The 16,879-nt window shown below is 46.8% G+C and overlaps 2 protein-coding genes across 2 annotated transcripts; one reads left to right on the top strand and one right to left on the bottom strand.

Moving 5' to 3' along the window:
- The first annotated feature begins 6,281 nt into the window (after positions 1-6,281).
- On the top strand, positions 6,282-7,194 carry LOC122375685 (proteasome maturation protein-like). Its single transcript, XM_043355172.1, has 2 exons — positions 6,282-6,588; positions 6,925-7,194. Exons 1-2 carry the CDS (start codon positions 6,303-6,305, stop codon positions 7,011-7,013), a joined length of 375 nt encoding a protein of 124 aa, XP_043211107.1. The 5' UTR covers positions 6,282-6,302; the 3' UTR covers positions 7,014-7,194.
- Positions 7,195-7,609: 415 nt separating this feature from the next.
- LOC122375687 (N(4)-(Beta-N-acetylglucosaminyl)-L-asparaginase-like) lies at positions 7,610-10,316 on the bottom strand. The gene is made up of 5 exons (XM_043355174.1): positions 10,178-10,316; positions 9,773-9,926; positions 9,273-9,498; positions 8,648-8,841; positions 7,610-8,344 (listed from the first exon to the last, which is right to left on the bottom strand). The coding sequence occupies exons 1-5, from the start codon at positions 10,281-10,283 to the stop codon at positions 8,014-8,016; spliced, it is 1,011 nt and encodes a 336-aa protein (XP_043211109.1). The 5' UTR covers positions 10,284-10,316; the 3' UTR covers positions 7,610-8,013.
- Positions 10,317-16,879: the final 6,563 nt, after the last annotated feature.

The raw sequence follows: 16,879 nt of genomic DNA, 5'->3' as shown, positions 1-16,879 counted from the left end.
TGGATTTTTTTGTTACTTTTTCGTTCTGATTCATGTATTCCATGGTGTTTTGCTTTTGAATATTTTAGTTCTTTCAGATAAATATTACATGCCATACAACTTTTGTAAAAACGTTTCATTTTTTATAAGCAGACCGTCAGAGTCCTAAAAATACATCAGCACTACAACCATTGTAAACAAACAAATGGAGCGCACCACTTGGCTCTGTTCCAAGGCCCTTTTCAAGTTTATCTGGTGGTTTCCGTACTCTTGTATGTCGTTTTGTTGGATGTTTTGAATCCCTTAAGATTGACTTACATCATATTTAAGAAGCATGTTGACTGAAAACAATCTCAGTATCATGGAGGCTGACAGAGGCTCTGAGCAATATTGATATTGATATCAATATCAAGTTGAACTTGAAGTCATGAAATTTTGGTTGATGAACGCAAGTTGATCAGGCTCACATATCAGCAAGAAAAAGTACAATTAAAAGAGCTTATCATTATTGGCCGAAAACAAGCTATAATATTGCAGGAGATCTTGGATCAATACTGAAGAGCACGCTGAGCAGTATCATGCCAGAAAATGTTGACTGATGAGTGCATATTGATGTATTGGTATGAATATTGAATGATAACTTACAACAGCAAGATAAGTTAGTGCTAACCATCAAGTGAAAAATCTAGAATGAATGGACTCGCCCAGCTTTACTATGCTTAAGATTGAGATGCTATTGCAGACGGTAATGTGCATCAGGTACTCAGTGTGTGGCAAATGAAACATGCGATCATTCCATTGCTACTGGAGGAGAAAGCTTGGATCACTAAATCCACTTTATGTTGATTTTGATGTTAATCATACTGTATTTCTTGAAAAAAGGATTGTAGTAAAATTGTCAATGTGACAATCCATGAAACGATATGATCATATGTGTTCATAGTCATTCGTGATAGTGACTGTTGGTCCAATATATAATGGCAAAGCTCTCAGTGCTTCTTTCTGTGGATGGCCAGAAGTGACTCAGAGCTTAGAAGTATTAGTTTTCTTCACAGGGCTGGGATAAAAAGTACTGCAACTGAGGGTAATCTTCCACCAAGGAACTTTACTTTGACATGGTATGAGATGTAGGCACAAGTAGGTAGGTGCTTCGTTCCTATAGTCAGTAGTTGTGTAGGTTTAGTTGGGTTAGCTTAGATTAGGTTTTAATTTGCCAAGTGTCCATAAAAATGTGACCTGACTCTGAGTAGTGTGCATACCTGACTAACCTGACAGCTGACCTAACCTCAATCATCACACATATTTGCAACCTAGCCAAGACCTGCATAGCAGTAGCACCCAGTTATAGGTAGGTACTCACCCTAACTCAATCTTACCTGCTAACCTTCAACTTGCCAACAGTTAGCTCACCTTGCTAAGCTGCACCCAGGGAAACAGTCCACTGCGGAACTGGCTCATTGGGTGGCTGGTGTGAGTCTGTGCATTTAAAGTGTTTCTTATCTGAAGCTGCTCTGCACTGCTGTATGTCATGTTAGATGCTCAGAAAAATGTGGGAAATGAAAACTAAGCTGCTTTAGTGCTTGCTTGAGACATTAACAAATACAAATCCTGCAGGACACAGCTATGAGTTAGGTGCTAGGTGAGTATGTTATGTGAATGTCCAATATCCCTTACTTGCATCTGCTGTAAATTGATGGAGCGCATTTTAACTTGTGCAATCACAACTTATTTAGAAGAAACAAACCTATTTTCGCGGTTTCAGTTTGGATTCCGAAAGCACTTATCGTGTGAGTCACAATTAATAATGTTGTGTCAAGATACTTTCTCGTCACTTGACCAAAAACATAGTGTAGATCTTGCATTTATCGACTTCAGCAAAGCTTTTGACAAAGTGTCACATTACCACCTCTTAAGAATAGAATAGAATAGTGGTTACGGATTTTTAGGACGGTCAACAAAGGACCTGTAGGAAATCCGGTCATTTGCTTCTCCCTTACACCAACCATGTAGCTTTTGGCTCATCCTGGCACCACATGCTTAATCAGTTCGCAGGGTATACTTCCTGTTCACCCACAGCCTGTCGAGACGGTTCTTGAATGTGTTCAAGTTCGGTGCCGCGACAACATCTGCAGGGAGACTGTTCCAGCTGTCCACTATGCGATGACAGAAGGAGGTCTGGCGAAGATGTGAGTTCACTCGTCTCTTCTTCAGTTTCAGATGGTGACCACGCGCTCGATCTGAGGTGTCGAGCTGCAGAAGGTCGGCTACTTTCACTCTCAGGCATCCTGTCAGAATCTGGTACGCCATTATCATATCTCCTCTCATCCTTCTATAGTACATGGAGGGGAGGTCCAAGGCTCGAAGTCGATCCTGGTACTGAAGGTGACGCAATGGACGAACCAGCTTAGTTGCTCTTCTTTGGACCCTCTCAATGGCATCCTGGTCCGATCTGAATGTAGGTCCCCACACCACATTTGCATACTCAAGGTGAGGACGCACCAGAGTCCGGTAGAGGAGAGGCAGAGAATGACTGTTTAGGGCTTTGAAAGCCCTCTTCACCAGTCCAAGAGCTCTGTTCGCACGACCCACAGCAGCCGCCACCTGTTCATGGAACTTAAGGTCTTCATCAATGACGAGTCCAAGGTCCTTCTCCATATGCACCTGAGCTAGAGTGGAACCGTTCATCAGGTAGCTGAAGTGCTCGTTAGAGGACCCTAAGTGCATTAGCTTACACTTATCTTGGTTAAAGGGGAGCTGCCACCTGTCTGCCCAGCGTCCCAAGGCATCAATGTCCTGCTGCATGAGAGCCTTGTCCTGAAGGGTGGTCACTTCCTGGTAGAGCTTGGTGTCGTCTGCAAAAAGCATAGAACGGCTTCTGACAGCATCTGGGAGATCATTAATGAAGACTAGAAACAACAATGGTCCCAGTACTGAGCCCTGGGGAATGCCACTGCTGACCCACGTCCAGCTCGAGCAAACGCCCTCTACCACAACTCTCTGCCTCCGGTTTGCTAGGAAGGCAGATACCCAGCGGAGCAGGTTTCCTCCAATGCCATATGCTTCTAATTTCCTGAGAAGTCTCTGGTGGGGCACTCGATCAAACGCCTTCTGGAAGTCCAGATATACCACATCCACAGCACCTCTCCTGTCCAGGATGGTGAGCCACTCTTCAATCACCAACAGTAACTGTAGGGCACATGATCTTCCAGGCAGGAACCCAAACTGGTCATTGGTAAGTAGGTCGTTTTCAAGGAAATGCTCCAGTAGCCTATCTCGAACAAAAGATTCTAGCAGCTTACTAGCAGCTAAAGAAGCTTGAAACGTACAAGTTAGATAAAAAAGTAATTGATTGGATTAAAGCATTCCTATGTAACAGAAAACAAAGTGTTGTGTTAGATAATTGCCATTCTGACGAGATACAGGTAACGTCAGGAGTTCCGCAGGGAAGTGTACTCGGGCCAATTTTGTTTCTCTTATATATAAATGACTTGCCTGATAGAATTGATTGCTCGATACGCATGTACGCTGATGATGTTGTACTATACACAGATGTTGTAAGTAACATAGACTCTACTCATAAGTTGCAGACAAACCTAGATGCATTATTGCAATGGTGTAAGGATTGGAAAATGTCAGTAAATGTAAATAAATGTGCTATAATGAGAATGTCAAGAAACAAGCGTGCGGCAGTCCCAAAGTACTTTTTCAATAACTCAGCAATTCCAGTAGTAGAAGAGTTCAAATACTTAGGAGTGTTCATTTCGAATACTTGTAGTTGGCAAAGACATATACAGTATGTGGCTAGTAGAGGTAACCAAATGTTAAGATTTGTGAAAAGAAATTTTAAAGGCTGTCCACAAGTAGTAAAAGAAACAGTGTATACATCTTTAGTTAGGCCATTAATAGAATATGCAAGTTGTGTTTGGGATCCCAACGCAGAAGGAATGAAACACAATTTAGAGATGATACAGAGGCGTGCAGCTCGTTTTACCTTGAACGATTACAGTAGGGATAGCAGCGTCACAGATATGTTGTCATCAATTGGCTGGGACACGCTGGAAGCACGACGCAAAGTTGCCAGATTGTGTTTTTTGTTCAAATTGTACCATGGCGAGAGTAGACATGACACTGATGATATTATTCTTAGGCCTAACTACATAGGGAGGAACGATCATCCCAAAAAGATAAGGCGGATACAATCGCGACTACTATCATACCACAATTCGTTCTTTCCTAAAACTATCCGAGAATGGAACCAACTTGATGTAAATTTAGCCGCAATAGAGACGCTTTCTGACTTCAAAGCGATGTTGTAATGTGTGTACTTGTAGTGTATAATGTTGTGTTCGATGTGTATTTGAAAGAGGAGACTCATGCTACGACCAATCCAGACGAATCGAATTTAGTACGATCCGCTGACCATCACCAGGACCTACCAATGGTATTTGTGATGTTTTTCTATGAATACAAATGAATACAAATGAATGTGCTGGTTCCCTGTTTGACTGTAGTAAGTATACAAACAAGCACAGGTTCACAGTTATATTCAATCTCCACATAAACATACAACAAAAATGGCCATATAGCCTCACTCCGAACACACCACAAATAACTTAAGCCTTTGCAGGCACAAAAATGCTTTGATTTACAAGGCAGGTATACAACATATCCTCTGTCCTTGGGGATCTTGCTGCCAAGTTGAGGTACGATGACTGAACTTCAGGATTGATCAACCTTCTCTTCTTAGCCACTGCTGATATACGAGAAAGACTTAATGCTTGTTTATAAACTGCCTTGAAAATTTAATGATCCACCTTCAATTCTGGCATGAAGGCACAAATAAAAATAGTTCCCTCTACTCTTGGAATAAACAAAGCAAAATATTAAATAACTTTTAGTGGATGGACAAGAGCAATTAGCACAGCTTCCCCTCAAGTTAACCTCTGGCACTGATGAATTACACTGACGGTTGGTTGGTTGGTTTTGGGTTAAGCACCACATCCAGTGGACCAAGGCGCTAACCGGAACTCTCACGCTGTTCCAAGCGGTCAGGTAGCGGCAATGCCACGTGCATTGCCCGGGAATCGAACAATTACACTGACACCTCTGATCCAAGGGCTTATTAGCTTCATATTTTGTAACAAACGCGCAAAAACTGCAATGTAACAGCACTATGTGCTTTTTGACAAAATGCAAATGTAGTAAAACTAAAACCTGATGGCATTTATTCTTAGTGTAAATGTAATTACAAAATATTTTGTAGTAACTTATAAATTTCGGCTGAAAACAGTGCACGGTTTGAAAAAGAATCATTCCCATGACGGTCCATTCTTGCGGTCCTGAATTCGCCACTATTTCCGGCCTCTCCAACGCAACTCGTTGTCCAGACGTAAATATGCCTCCAACGCAACATATGCTGCGTTGCGCGCAACAAATGCCGCACTTTTAAATAAAGTCGCTAGGAACAGCGGAGATCCCAAAAAGTAAACAAAAGTAAAAGTCTAATATCTTGAAAACCGGTGAATATTTTTCGGTGAAATTTGGTAGATATTCGTTTTCGCTCTTTCTGAACCGAGCGACATCACTTTCATGCCAATTCATAAACTTTTTTAAAGGTGGAAGGGTCCCTTTAACATCAACATAAGTTCAAAATCAGATTGATGTCGAATGACAATAAATTATCCGGTTCTGGATGCAGATTTATACTGAAAATGTGACGTCTACGGCTAATTCAGTTGTAATAATAATCCAGAATCATGGATACCTTACAAAAGGTGTAAATCGCGGCACTGCTAGCTAGGAATGGTTTTGTGGAAGCCACGTCAACACTGACAATTTACAAATTTTTGACAAAGTTACTGAATTCTGAAGTAGCATTGTTGATTGTGATTATGTTGCTGTCTTTGTTATGCTTCATAATGATTTATAATGAATTAATGATGCTGTTAAATGTTAAAGATTTATATGGACATATTTGCACTTTTGAGCTAACCTTCCCACCCAGGATGGCTTTTTGTCCACTGGGCAAGCGGCAAGCTGTCTGTGCAGGCCCAGGTTCCATCCTCTTTCTCCTGTCTGCAGCAAGCAGGCATTGCAAAATGTGAGGGCAATGGAAGGGTAATGTAGCAAGGACCAGGCCATCTTGGAGTATTTTTATTCCAACAAATTGGGATAAACCCACAAATAACCTATCCACTATAATTTATTCCCATGCTGCTGGAAGTAGAGATGTCATGAAAAAGAAGCATGGAACTTTGCAATGTTAACATCTTGCAATGCACCTCCCTAGCCTAAATTACTGTGTTGTTTCCTCCTCTCTGCAGATGACTGAGCGGCGTGAGTACGGTGCGGTGGACCGCCTGACCCACGGTCTGCAGGCGGGCCGGCCGCAGGCGGACGCCCCCGTCCACCCGGTACAGTCGGCCGTGGCGCGCCAGGAGCGACTCGAGGCCGGCCTGCGCTCCGACTGGCTGCGCCAGGTGCAGGGCGTGCACGCGCCGCTGCGGCTGCACGCGGAGAAGCGCGCCGCCAGCCGCGTCGGCCGCCTGCCCTTCCTTCAGTCGTCCAACATCATGATGGACACGCTAACCGGACGCGACGAGACGCTCGGTGAGTAGGGACTAGGGAGGCTTATGGAATTGGGAAGATCGCAACAGTGCTTGAATGTCGACCGGCTGTGTAGCATTGTTATCGTGTGTTCATACGATTTTCTACGTTTTATGTCCGCAGATAGCTTTCAATTACAACTAATAAGCAAAGAGACAACTGCAGTATGCTAACGAACGATATACTCGTAACAATGTTTAATATCTTACTTATAAGTTATAAGTGTACCGGATAACTCTTGAGTGAATTTCACCGCCTTTCGTACTTCCCCTTTCGCCCGAACTTCCAACATTCGTTCCCGCCATCCGGCCTCGAGCTGACCCTCTGAACATTTCACAGACTTCAGCGACTACCTGGGCGCCGTGGACGCCTCCGAGGTGATGGGACAGCCGCACGCCGTCGTGGAGAAGTCGCTCGGCCTGCTGTGATATTCGTCACTAGAATAACTCATTGCAACACCTTCTGGGCCAGCCGTCCGTTCTTGAGCACCATTCGCGGCGGTATCTGAACAACTGTCCGACTGAGCCTTCGTCAGGGACGGATCCCGAACTATCGCTCCTCTGCTAAATAGAGGAACGGAACTCACGCCGTTAGTCTGAAGCCGCTTGCATTCCCAGACATTTGAACTTCTCTCCGACGATTCGGCGTATTGTCAACTGTGGCAGGCCGCTTCTCGGGATTGGAAAGCGACTCAGTTCACAAAAATAAAGTTTTTCGATGTCATACTGCGATTTTGCCAAGTGTTCTTTACCAAATAGCAAATAGGTAATAGCAAATAGGTAATAGTTCTTTACCAAATAGGTAATAGCACAGCTGATCAACCCCATGGGTCATCATAAATGTTCGTCAAACAAACTCATCCGTCCGGCGTCACGTGGGTTTAATGATTATTTGGTCGGCAAAGGACAACGTAACACTGATATGATCACATGCAAAGCATGCAGAACACGGAACAGAACAATGGTAACAGCTGGGATACACATCGACTAAACAAATCCTGATACTTTGTACGGTATTCAGTAAAAAAGTACGGCTTCCATGCACCTACTCTAGTCATTCGATCGGTCACGTAGCCCATTGGTTAACACTCGTCCTAATCCCTATAGTATCATCGTAGTTGCATTTGCAATATTGTATGTAGTGCATGACCAAAACAAAGCACGATGAATACAGTGCTATGTGCTATGTTGACAGTTGGTGTATTGAATCCCGCATAATATCGTTGCTTGATAGAATATCATAAATCTCCATTGGCAAGCAAAGAAATAAACGGCATGGGGGACCCATCAGTCATCAAAGACCGCGTCACAAGTGAGAGAATAAAAATCCACAATTTTACCATAACCCGCTTCGACTGGCAGCTCCAGATTCCCAATTCCTGTCTCGTTGACCACCTGATCGCCCTCACAGCCAGCTGATTCCCACAGCTCATTCACAGCTCACATTTATCACCCGCACCCCGTCTCCGCCTCCGGCCACACTGTACGGGAAACTGTCTATACCGTGACAGGCGGCGCCGTGGCGACCGTCCTTCGTCAGAGCCACCATGGCCCCGACAAACTCCGGGTGGCGGGCCACGATCCGCGCCAGAGCCGAGCGACACGCTTCGGCCGGCTCGGCGCCACTCCGCATCGCCTCCACGGCGAAGAAGCTCGGCAGGAAACGCATCATGACGTCTCCGTCACCGGTGGCGGCCGCGCCTCCGACCGCGCCGTCCACGTAGGCGCCGGCGCCCGGCACCGGACTGTCGCCAACGCGGCTGAGGCGAGCAGAACCGACGGTTAGCTGGTCACTGGTCAGGTTGGGGGAGGGGATGGAAGGGAGATAATGGACGGTAAATTGGACATAATACGACTGCAGATAACCATTCATCAATCATCAGTCATGCGAAGGGTTTAGACTTTAGAACCTGGCACAAGATCAGGCATGGAAACGTTGCTCCCAGCTTCCATATTGCTTTGCTCTGAGAATTAGCCGAAGTCCGAACCAATAGTTGTCAGTTGTCCCACTTTTATCTATAGTACACGAACGGTTCATCAACATAATCCTCAACCTGACCTACCCCGGAATCTTGTGGATGGCTCCGTTCGTACTGGTACCGGCGGCCATCTTTCCCTGACTGTCGATGGCTACCATCCCGATGGTGTCATGTGCTTTGGCGCTGGCCCATGAAGGAGTCGACGCCTGCGCTGCAGCCGCGGCAGCCCAGTCGCGAGAGTACGGCCCGCAGCTCTGCGCTGGGTCCGGCTTCACGTTCTGAAAGCGGAGTGAAATGCGGCAATAAGAGCTGTGCATTGTTCATAATAGCATGTGAGGCGTTCTGCATTGCAGGATGTAAAACAACAAATTCACGTCTCCTGTTCTACCGCCCTGATGTCGGGTAGAGCAAGGCAGTTATATGGTACAGTTATAAGTTAATCATCATATGCCTTTCATTCGCTTTTGGTTAAATGCCTATCAACACATACGCTCCTCACAATTGTGTATTACAAGTTACAACCTATGTACGTTTTTGTTCACAACGTCGCTCTTCCAAATCGCACCCGCAACGTGATTAATAATGGTAAATTTGTTTGTAGATTCTCGTGTTGTTTCTCGAATTGCTAAGCAGATTTTCGCCACCGTCTCAGCTCCTTCTCCATCAATGTTCACAACAACAACCCGTTCTCGTTACCGCTCATACCCACCATCCAGAAGTTGGGCTGACAGTTGTTGTCCCGCCACTGCTGGTGCAGCTGGCGCGAGTGGTCCGTCTCGAGCGTCTCCTCTTTGAAGCCCAGCTGGAGCGCGAACTGCGTGGCCAGCTCTCCCACGAGCAGCGTGTGGCGCGTGTGCTCCAGCACGGCACGCGCCACCGACGCCGCGCTCTTCACGCGCCGCAGACACCCCACGGCGCCCACGTTTTGGGTGTCACTACGGACGGGGATCGGGGATCGTGTTACCAGCGCCTGTGGTGATTGTCACACCAATTTCACGAGTGCTGGAGCGGGCAGCAGAGTTTACATTGGCTGGCATTCTTAATTTCAAATGACAATATAGCATGTGCAATAAAATCATTCATTATATAAGCATTGAAGTAAATATCAATGATCTCAAGAAAATAATCAGGGTCAGTCTACAATGTGCAGTTCATAGAACAAGAAGCAATGCAATAACGATGCGGACGTCCTCACTCCTCAATGCTTACCCATCCATTATCATGGCATCAAGTGTTGTCTCGCCATTCTCATCTGGACTACCACCAAACCCCACAGTGCCATCACACTGCAGCTTCTCGCAAGTGGTGCAGCCCATCTCCACAGCATCCAGAGCAGAGCCAGATGCTGACAGGATCTGCCAGGCTGAACATTGACAGGTTCACGGTTCAGGTGGTTGAAATTTGTAAGCATGCACCAAGTTTTTTGTGGTACAGATCATATCATACAAGACTATATGAAATAAACGAGACGTGGACAAGACGCGGATAAGTATGCTAATGCTTCTAAAATAAGAAAATTGCTTCTGAACTTATAGTTAATCTTATTGTTATCGCACTGAACATGTGCAATACAATGCATGCAAATAATAAAATAAAAAACTAAAAATGTCACACCTGTCTCGGTCGCATTCGTAAAGGGCCATGTGTTGACGACCAGGGGAGATGTCATCACACATCTACATAGGGTTAATTGCACAACAAAATTAATAAAAACGCCCATAACTAAAAATTTCCGAGATGATACAAAAAGTAAACAAATGACAAATGTCTTATCTGCGCCAGCTACACCGGAAAATGTTTTATCAAAAATTTGAAAAATGACGTCTATTTCTTTGAGGAACAATCTTTTCAACCTTTCTGTGCAATTTTGATTTTTATACTAATTAATTGGTGTCAACAAGAGCTACAAAATTGATACATTTGTTAAACACTACTTTAGAAATCATCAAACATGTAGTTTGACGTCATTTTAGGGTAAATTTGTTTTTCTGATATCCGCTTTGAAACAATGGCCTTGGCAAATGAACGACAAAGATCGAATGAAATGCGACTGCTGTCAATTTAGCAGCACTTTGATTATCCAACTACAGTTTGATATTCAGGGTGCGCCGATTTCGCCCAAACTTGCCCCAGGGACCAAGTCTGACACACTGAGCACGAATCTGGTGTCAGAAATCCGCTATTCTCAACCGATCACCCAAATTTACCGTTTTTGAGTTCGTCCATCTACAGATTGACAAACTCCAGGGGCCATCGATTTGGACCAAAAATGGGTCTAGGGGACCAAGTCTGACACGCTGAGCACGAATCTGGTGTCAGAAATCCGCTTTTCTCGACCGATCACTTAAATTTACCGTTTTTGAGTTCGTCCATCTACAGATTGACAAACTCCAGGGGCCATCGATTTCGCCCAAAAATGGGTCTAGGGGACCAAGTGTGACACGCTGAGCACGAATCTGGTGTCAGAAATCCGCTATTCTCAACCGATCACCCAAATTTACCGTTTTTGAGTTCGTCCATCTACAGATTGACAAACTCCAGGGGCCATCGATTTGGCCCAAAAATGGGTCTAGGGGACCATGTCTGACACGCTGAGCACGAATCTGGTGTCAGAAATCCGCTTTTCTCGACCGATCACCCAAATTTACCGTTTTTGAGTTCGTCCATCTACAGATTGACAAACTCCAGGGGCCATCGATTTCGCCCAAAAATGGGTCTAGGGGACCAAGTGTGACACGCTGAGCACGAATCTGGTGTCAGAAATCCGCTATTCTCAACTGATCACCCAAATTTACCGTTTTTGAGTTCGTCCATCTACAGATTGACAAACTCCAGGGGCCATCGATTTCGCCCAAAAATGGGTCTAGGGGACCAAGTGTGACACGCTGAGCACGAATCTGGTGTCAGAAATCCGCTATTCTCAACCGATCACCCAAATTTACCGTTTTTGAGTTCGTCCATCTACAGATTGACAAACTCCAGGGGCCATCGATTTGGACCAAAAATGGGTCTAGGGGACCAAGTCTGACACGCTGAGCACGAATCTGGTGTCAGAAATCCGCTTTTCTCGACCGATCACCCAAATTTACCGTTTTTGAGTTCGTCCATCTACAGATTGACAAACTCCAGGGGCCATCGATTTCGCCCAAAAATGGGTCTCGGGGACCAAGTGTGACACGCTGAGCACGAATCTGGTGTCAGAAATCCGCTATTCTCAACTGATCACCCAAATTTACCGTTTTTGAGTTCGTCCATCTACAGATTGACAAACTCCAGGGGCCATCGATTTGGCCCAAAAATCGGTCTAGGGGACCATGTCTGACACGCTGAGCACGAATATGGTGTCAGAAATCCGCTATTCTCAACTGATCACCCAAATTTACCGTTTTTGAGTTCGTCCATTTACAGATTGACAAACTCCAGGGGCCATCGATTTCGCCCAAAAATGGGTCTAGGGGACCAAGTGTGACACGCTGAGCACGAATCTGGTGTCAGAAATCCGCTATTCTCAACTGATCACCCAAATTTACCGTTTTTGAGTTCGTCCATCTACAGATTGACAAACTCCAGGGGCCATCGATTTCGCCCAAAAATGGGTCTAGGGGACCAAGTGTGACACGCTGAGCACGAATCTGGTGTCAGAAATCCGCTATTCTCAACCGATCACCCAAATTTACCGTTTTTGAGTTCGTCCATCTACAGATTGACAAACTCCAGGGGCCATTGATTTGGCCCAAAAATGGGTCTAGGGGATCAAATCTGACACGCTGAGCACGAATCTGGTGTCAGAAATCCGCTTTTCTCAAACGATCACCCAAATTTACCGTTTTTGAGTTCGTCCATCTACAGATTGACAAACTCCAGGTGCCATCGATTTCGCCCAAAAATGGGTCTAGGGGACCAAGTGTGACACGCTGAGCACGAATCTGGTGTCAGAAATCCGCTATTCTCAACTGATCACCCAAATTTACCGTTTTTGAGTTCGTCCATCTACAGATTGACAAACTCCAGGGGCCATCGATTTCGCCCAAAAATGGGTCTAGGGGACCAAGTGTGACACGCTGAGCACGAATCTGGTGTCAGAAATCTGCTATTCTCAACCGATCACCCAAATTTACCGTTTTTGAGTTCGTCCATCTACAGATTGACAAACTCCAGGGGCCATCGATTTGGACCAAAAATGGGTCTAGGGGACCAAGTGTGACACGCTGAGCACGAATCTGGTGTCAGAAATCCGCTTTTCTCAAACGATCACCCAAATTTACCGTTTTTGAGTTCGTCCATCTACAGATTGACAAACTCCAGAGGCCATCGATTTCGCCCAAAAATGGGTCTAGGGGACCAAGTCTGACACGCTGAGCACGAATCTGGTGTCAGAAATCCGCTATTCTCGACCGATCACCCAAATTTACCTACCGTTTTTGAGTTCGTCCATCTACAGATTGACAAACTCCAGGGGCCATCAATTTGGCCCAAAAATGGGTCTAGGGGACCATGTCTGACACGCTGAGCACGAATCTGGTGTCAGAAATCCGCTATTTTCAACCGATCACCCAAATTTACCGTTTTTGAGTTCGTCCATCTACAGATTGACAAACTCCAGGGGCCATCGATTTGGCCCAAAAATGGGTCTAGGGGACCAACTCTGACACGCTGAGCACGAATATGGTGTCAGAAATCCGCTATTCTCAACTGATCACCCAAATTTACCGTTTTTTGAGTTCGTCCATCTACAGATTGACAAACTCCAGGGGCCATCAATTTGGCCCAAAAATGGGTCTAGGGGACCAAGTGTGACACGCTGAGCACGAATCTGGTGTCAGAAATCCGCTATTCTCAACCGATCACCCAAATTTACCGTTTTTGAGTTCGTCCATCTACAGATTGACAAACTCCAGGTGCCATCGATTTTGCCCAAAAATGAGTCTAGGGGACCAAGTCTGACACGCTAAACACGAATCAGGTGTCAGAAATCCGCTATTCTCAACCGATCACCCAAATTTACCGTTTTTGAGTTCGTCCATCTACAGATTGACAAACTCCAGGGGCCATCGATTTTGCCCAAAAACGAGTCTAGGGGACCAAGTGTGACACGCTGAGCACGAATCTGGTGTCAGAAATCCGCTATTCTCAACTGATCACCCAAATTTACCGTTTTTGAGTTCGTCCATCTACAGATTGACAAACTCCAGGGGCCATCGATTTTGCCCAAAAATGGGTCTAGGGGACCAAGTGTGACACGCTGAGCACGAATCTGGTGTCAGAAATCCGCTATTCTCAACCGATCACCCAAATTTACCGTTTTTGAGTTCGTCCATCTACAGATTGACAAACTCCAGGGGCCATCGATTTGGACCAAAAATGGGTCTAGGGGACCAAGTCTGACACGCTGAGCACGAATCTGGTGTCAGAAATCCGCTATTCTCAACCGATCACCCAAATTTACCGTTTTTGAGTTCGTCCATCTACAGATTGACAAGCTCCAGGGCCCCATAAATTTCGGCCAAAAATGGGTCTAGGGGACCAAGTCTGACACGCTGAGCACGAATCTCGTGTCAGAAATCCGCTAGTCTCAACCGATCTCCCAAATTTAAATTAGGGAGGCAAAGAGAAAAAGGCAAAGAGAAAAAGTGCTGCCGGTGGCGTCAACCGTCATGTAGCGCCATGACTTGAAACAGGGCCCGGTAGTATCAAAGAATAGATTCAGGGTAGTAGGGCGTAGGTATAGGTACATCAACATGCGTGATGCTAAATGCACTTACATACCTAAGTCCCAGTAAACATGCTGACGTCGGCCCGACGTCGGCAAACATCGGGGTGACGTCGGCATCTCGGCATCGGCATGCTGATGTTCGGAACACGCATTCTCGGGTAAACACCACGGCTCAGCTATCTAATGTATTGATCTGCGCACATCGGCTCATTACACACTAATACCCTGACTGCCAATCAGGCCGGACCTCTTGTCCACTAGCCCATCCCAGAGCTCCTCTCGGCGAGCCAACCGCTCAGCCCCGAGGTCCCACCCGCCGAGCCACCCGCTCAGCTCTTATACGGCCTTGCCGCTCAGCGACTGCCGCCGCCGGCGATGCGCCGCATTATATAGGGGGGCTGGGCGCCCGCCGACCAATCAGCGGCCGCCACGTCACCTACGTCACCAGCCGGCCGGGACTGCAGGTTGCAGCGCCGGCGCACGCTACCGGCGGCCGATACGAACGGCCGCCGCTCCCCAACACACCCCCCCCCCCTACACAAGAGAGGTGTACGACAGCTCACATTTTACAAGTATGTATACACTACCGCGCCCGCGATTCGCGCAGTTCATGGACCCCCGCCTGACACTGTACAGGGGCAGCCGCGCCGCATTCGGTACGACGCGGGCGGGCCAAGGGCGGTAGGAGGCGGCTCAGGTCCCGCGCCGCGATCTGGGTGATGCCGCGCGCACCACGCGGCGGCCACCTCTCCCGGCAAACCGCACGTCTGTCCATCATACGCTTTCAGGTGGTCGTGGTGCCACATCTTGGTTTTACCGACGCCGTCCCGCACTCGGTAGGTGTCCCCTCTTCCTTCTTTTCTTCCGTGGCCCCACGGGCCCTTGTGCCGCAGGCCGAACTTTGGCTGCCCTCCAGCTGCCGCTCGGAAGTCGCGCTCGTTACCGGCTACGCGCTCGAAGGGGCGTGTGGCCGGCTTGTTCTGCGCCGGGACCCTTGGAGGTGGGGTGGGCCTTTTCCGCCTCACCACTCGATCATTCTGACCTCCAGTCCAGAGTCCAAGGCCCTGGTCCGTCCTGCTCACTTGCCGCCAGTTTCCCAGCTGGCTCCTGACGAGCTGGCGCGCCTCATGTGAGCCGATGACCTGTGTCAGCAGCAGGCTCAGACGGAGGTCGCGGTGCTCCTGGGCCACAGCCACCGCCTCCCACACCTGACGAGAGGAAGCACACAGACAGCCTCAGCAGAACGGGACGAGTGCGGAGACATATCGTGCTTCAGGACACCTTGCCTCTTGCCCGATAACATGAAGATGAATATGAAGATGGTCTGTCATATTTATTCCGTTTTTTTTTGTATTTTTTTATTTTTGGCTATATTATCCAAACAATGACTTTTATTTTAGGGATTCAAAATCCACAAATTTCAAAAAACCGAGGTGACAGTTTTGTAGCCCTGTTTATTCTACACTTTATATGTCTTGAACATTTTTCTGTATCTTCAATGCTGTAGGGCTGACAGCTATTCCCGCGAAACTTTTTTTTGTCGAAAATGGCAGAACATGACGTCATTCTGACGTCATTTGCGGCCGACCTATCAAAGTCTCTGGAAAGTTTTGGTCGAAATGTGTAAAATTAGGGAGAGAGAGAGAGAGAGAGAGAGAGAGAGAGAGAGAGAGAGAGAGAGAGAGAGAGAGAGAGAGAGAGAGAGAGAGAGAGAGAGAGAGAGAGAGAGAGAGAGAGAGAGAGAGAGAGAGAGAGAGAGAGAGAGAGAGAGAGAGAGAGAGAGAGAGAGAGAGAGAGAGAGAGAGAGAGAGAGAGAGAGAGAGAGAGAGAGAGAGAGAGAGAGAGAGAGAGAGAGAGAGAGAGAGAGAGAGAGAGAGAGAGAGAGAGAGAGAGAGAGAGAGAGAGAGAGAGAGAGAGAGAGAGAGAGAGAGAGAGAGAGAGAGAGAGAGAGAGAGAGAGAGAGAGAGAGAGAGAGAGAGAGAGAGAGAGAGAGAGAGAGAGAGAGGAGGGAGGGAGAGAGAGAGAGAGAGAGAGAGAGAGAGAGAGAGAGAGAGAGAGAGAGAGAGAGAGAGAGAGAGAGAGAGAGAGAGAGAGAGAGAGAGAGAGAGAGAGAGAGAGAGAGAGAGAGAGAGAGAGAGAGAGAGAGAGAGAGAGAGAGAGAGAGAGAGAGAGAGAGAGAGAGAGAGAGAGAGAGAGAGAGAGAGAGAGAGAGAGAGAGAGAGAGAGAGAGAGAGAGAGAGAGAGAGAGAGAGAGAGAGAGAGAGAGAGAGAGAGAGAGAGAGAGAGAGAGAGAGAGAGAGAGAGAGAGAGAGAGAGAGAGACTAGAGACCCGTCGGTACGCGGGTTAAGATGCATTTCAGGTCGTATGACGTCATTAGAGGTAATGGACATAAACAGTCTCGCAGCGATAATTTTCACTGCGATGAGATTTGAGCTTCAAATCAACTGAAAAGCGTGTGTGGGCTGGGAAGATTCGACATACTCCCAAATTGTATCACGTTTCCGATGTTGCCGAGCAACAAGGCCACTCCGACGTGGGTAATAGGTACGTACAACTTAAAACTCACTAAAGAGATGCCCGGTAGAGCTGCTGCAAAAAGATG

The sequence above is a fragment of the Amphibalanus amphitrite genome, unplaced genomic scaffold, assembly GCF_019059575.1.
Source record: "Amphibalanus amphitrite isolate SeventyFive unplaced genomic scaffold, NRLGWU_Aamphi_draft 001895F_arrow, whole genome shotgun sequence".
In the NCBI taxonomy this organism is placed as follows: Eukaryota; Metazoa; Arthropoda; class Thecostraca; order Balanomorpha; family Balanidae; genus Amphibalanus; species Amphibalanus amphitrite.
Note: the sequence above shows the minus strand (reverse complement) of the source record. Positions and strands in the feature narration are given on the sequence as shown.

Coding starts and splice junctions, on each gene's coding strand:
- LOC122375685 (XM_043355172.1), top strand. CDS start 6,303: ATGACTGAGCGGCGTGAGTACGGTGCGGTGGACCGCCTGACCCACGGT. Junction 6,589..6,924: donor CGGACGCGACGAGACGCTCG/GTGAGTAGGGAC, acceptor AACATTTCACAG/ACTTCAGCGACTACCTGGGC.
- LOC122375687 (XM_043355174.1), bottom strand. CDS start 10,283: ATGGGCGTTTTTATTAATTTTGTTGTGCAATTAACCCTATGTAGATGT. Junction 9,499..9,772: donor GATGCCATGATAATGGATGG/GTAAGCATTGAG, acceptor CCCCGTCCGTAG/TGACACCCAAAACGTGGGCG. Junction 8,345..8,647: donor GCCATCCACAAGATTCCGGG/GTAGGTCAGGTT, acceptor TGCTCGCCTCAG/CCGCGTTGGCGACAGTCCGG.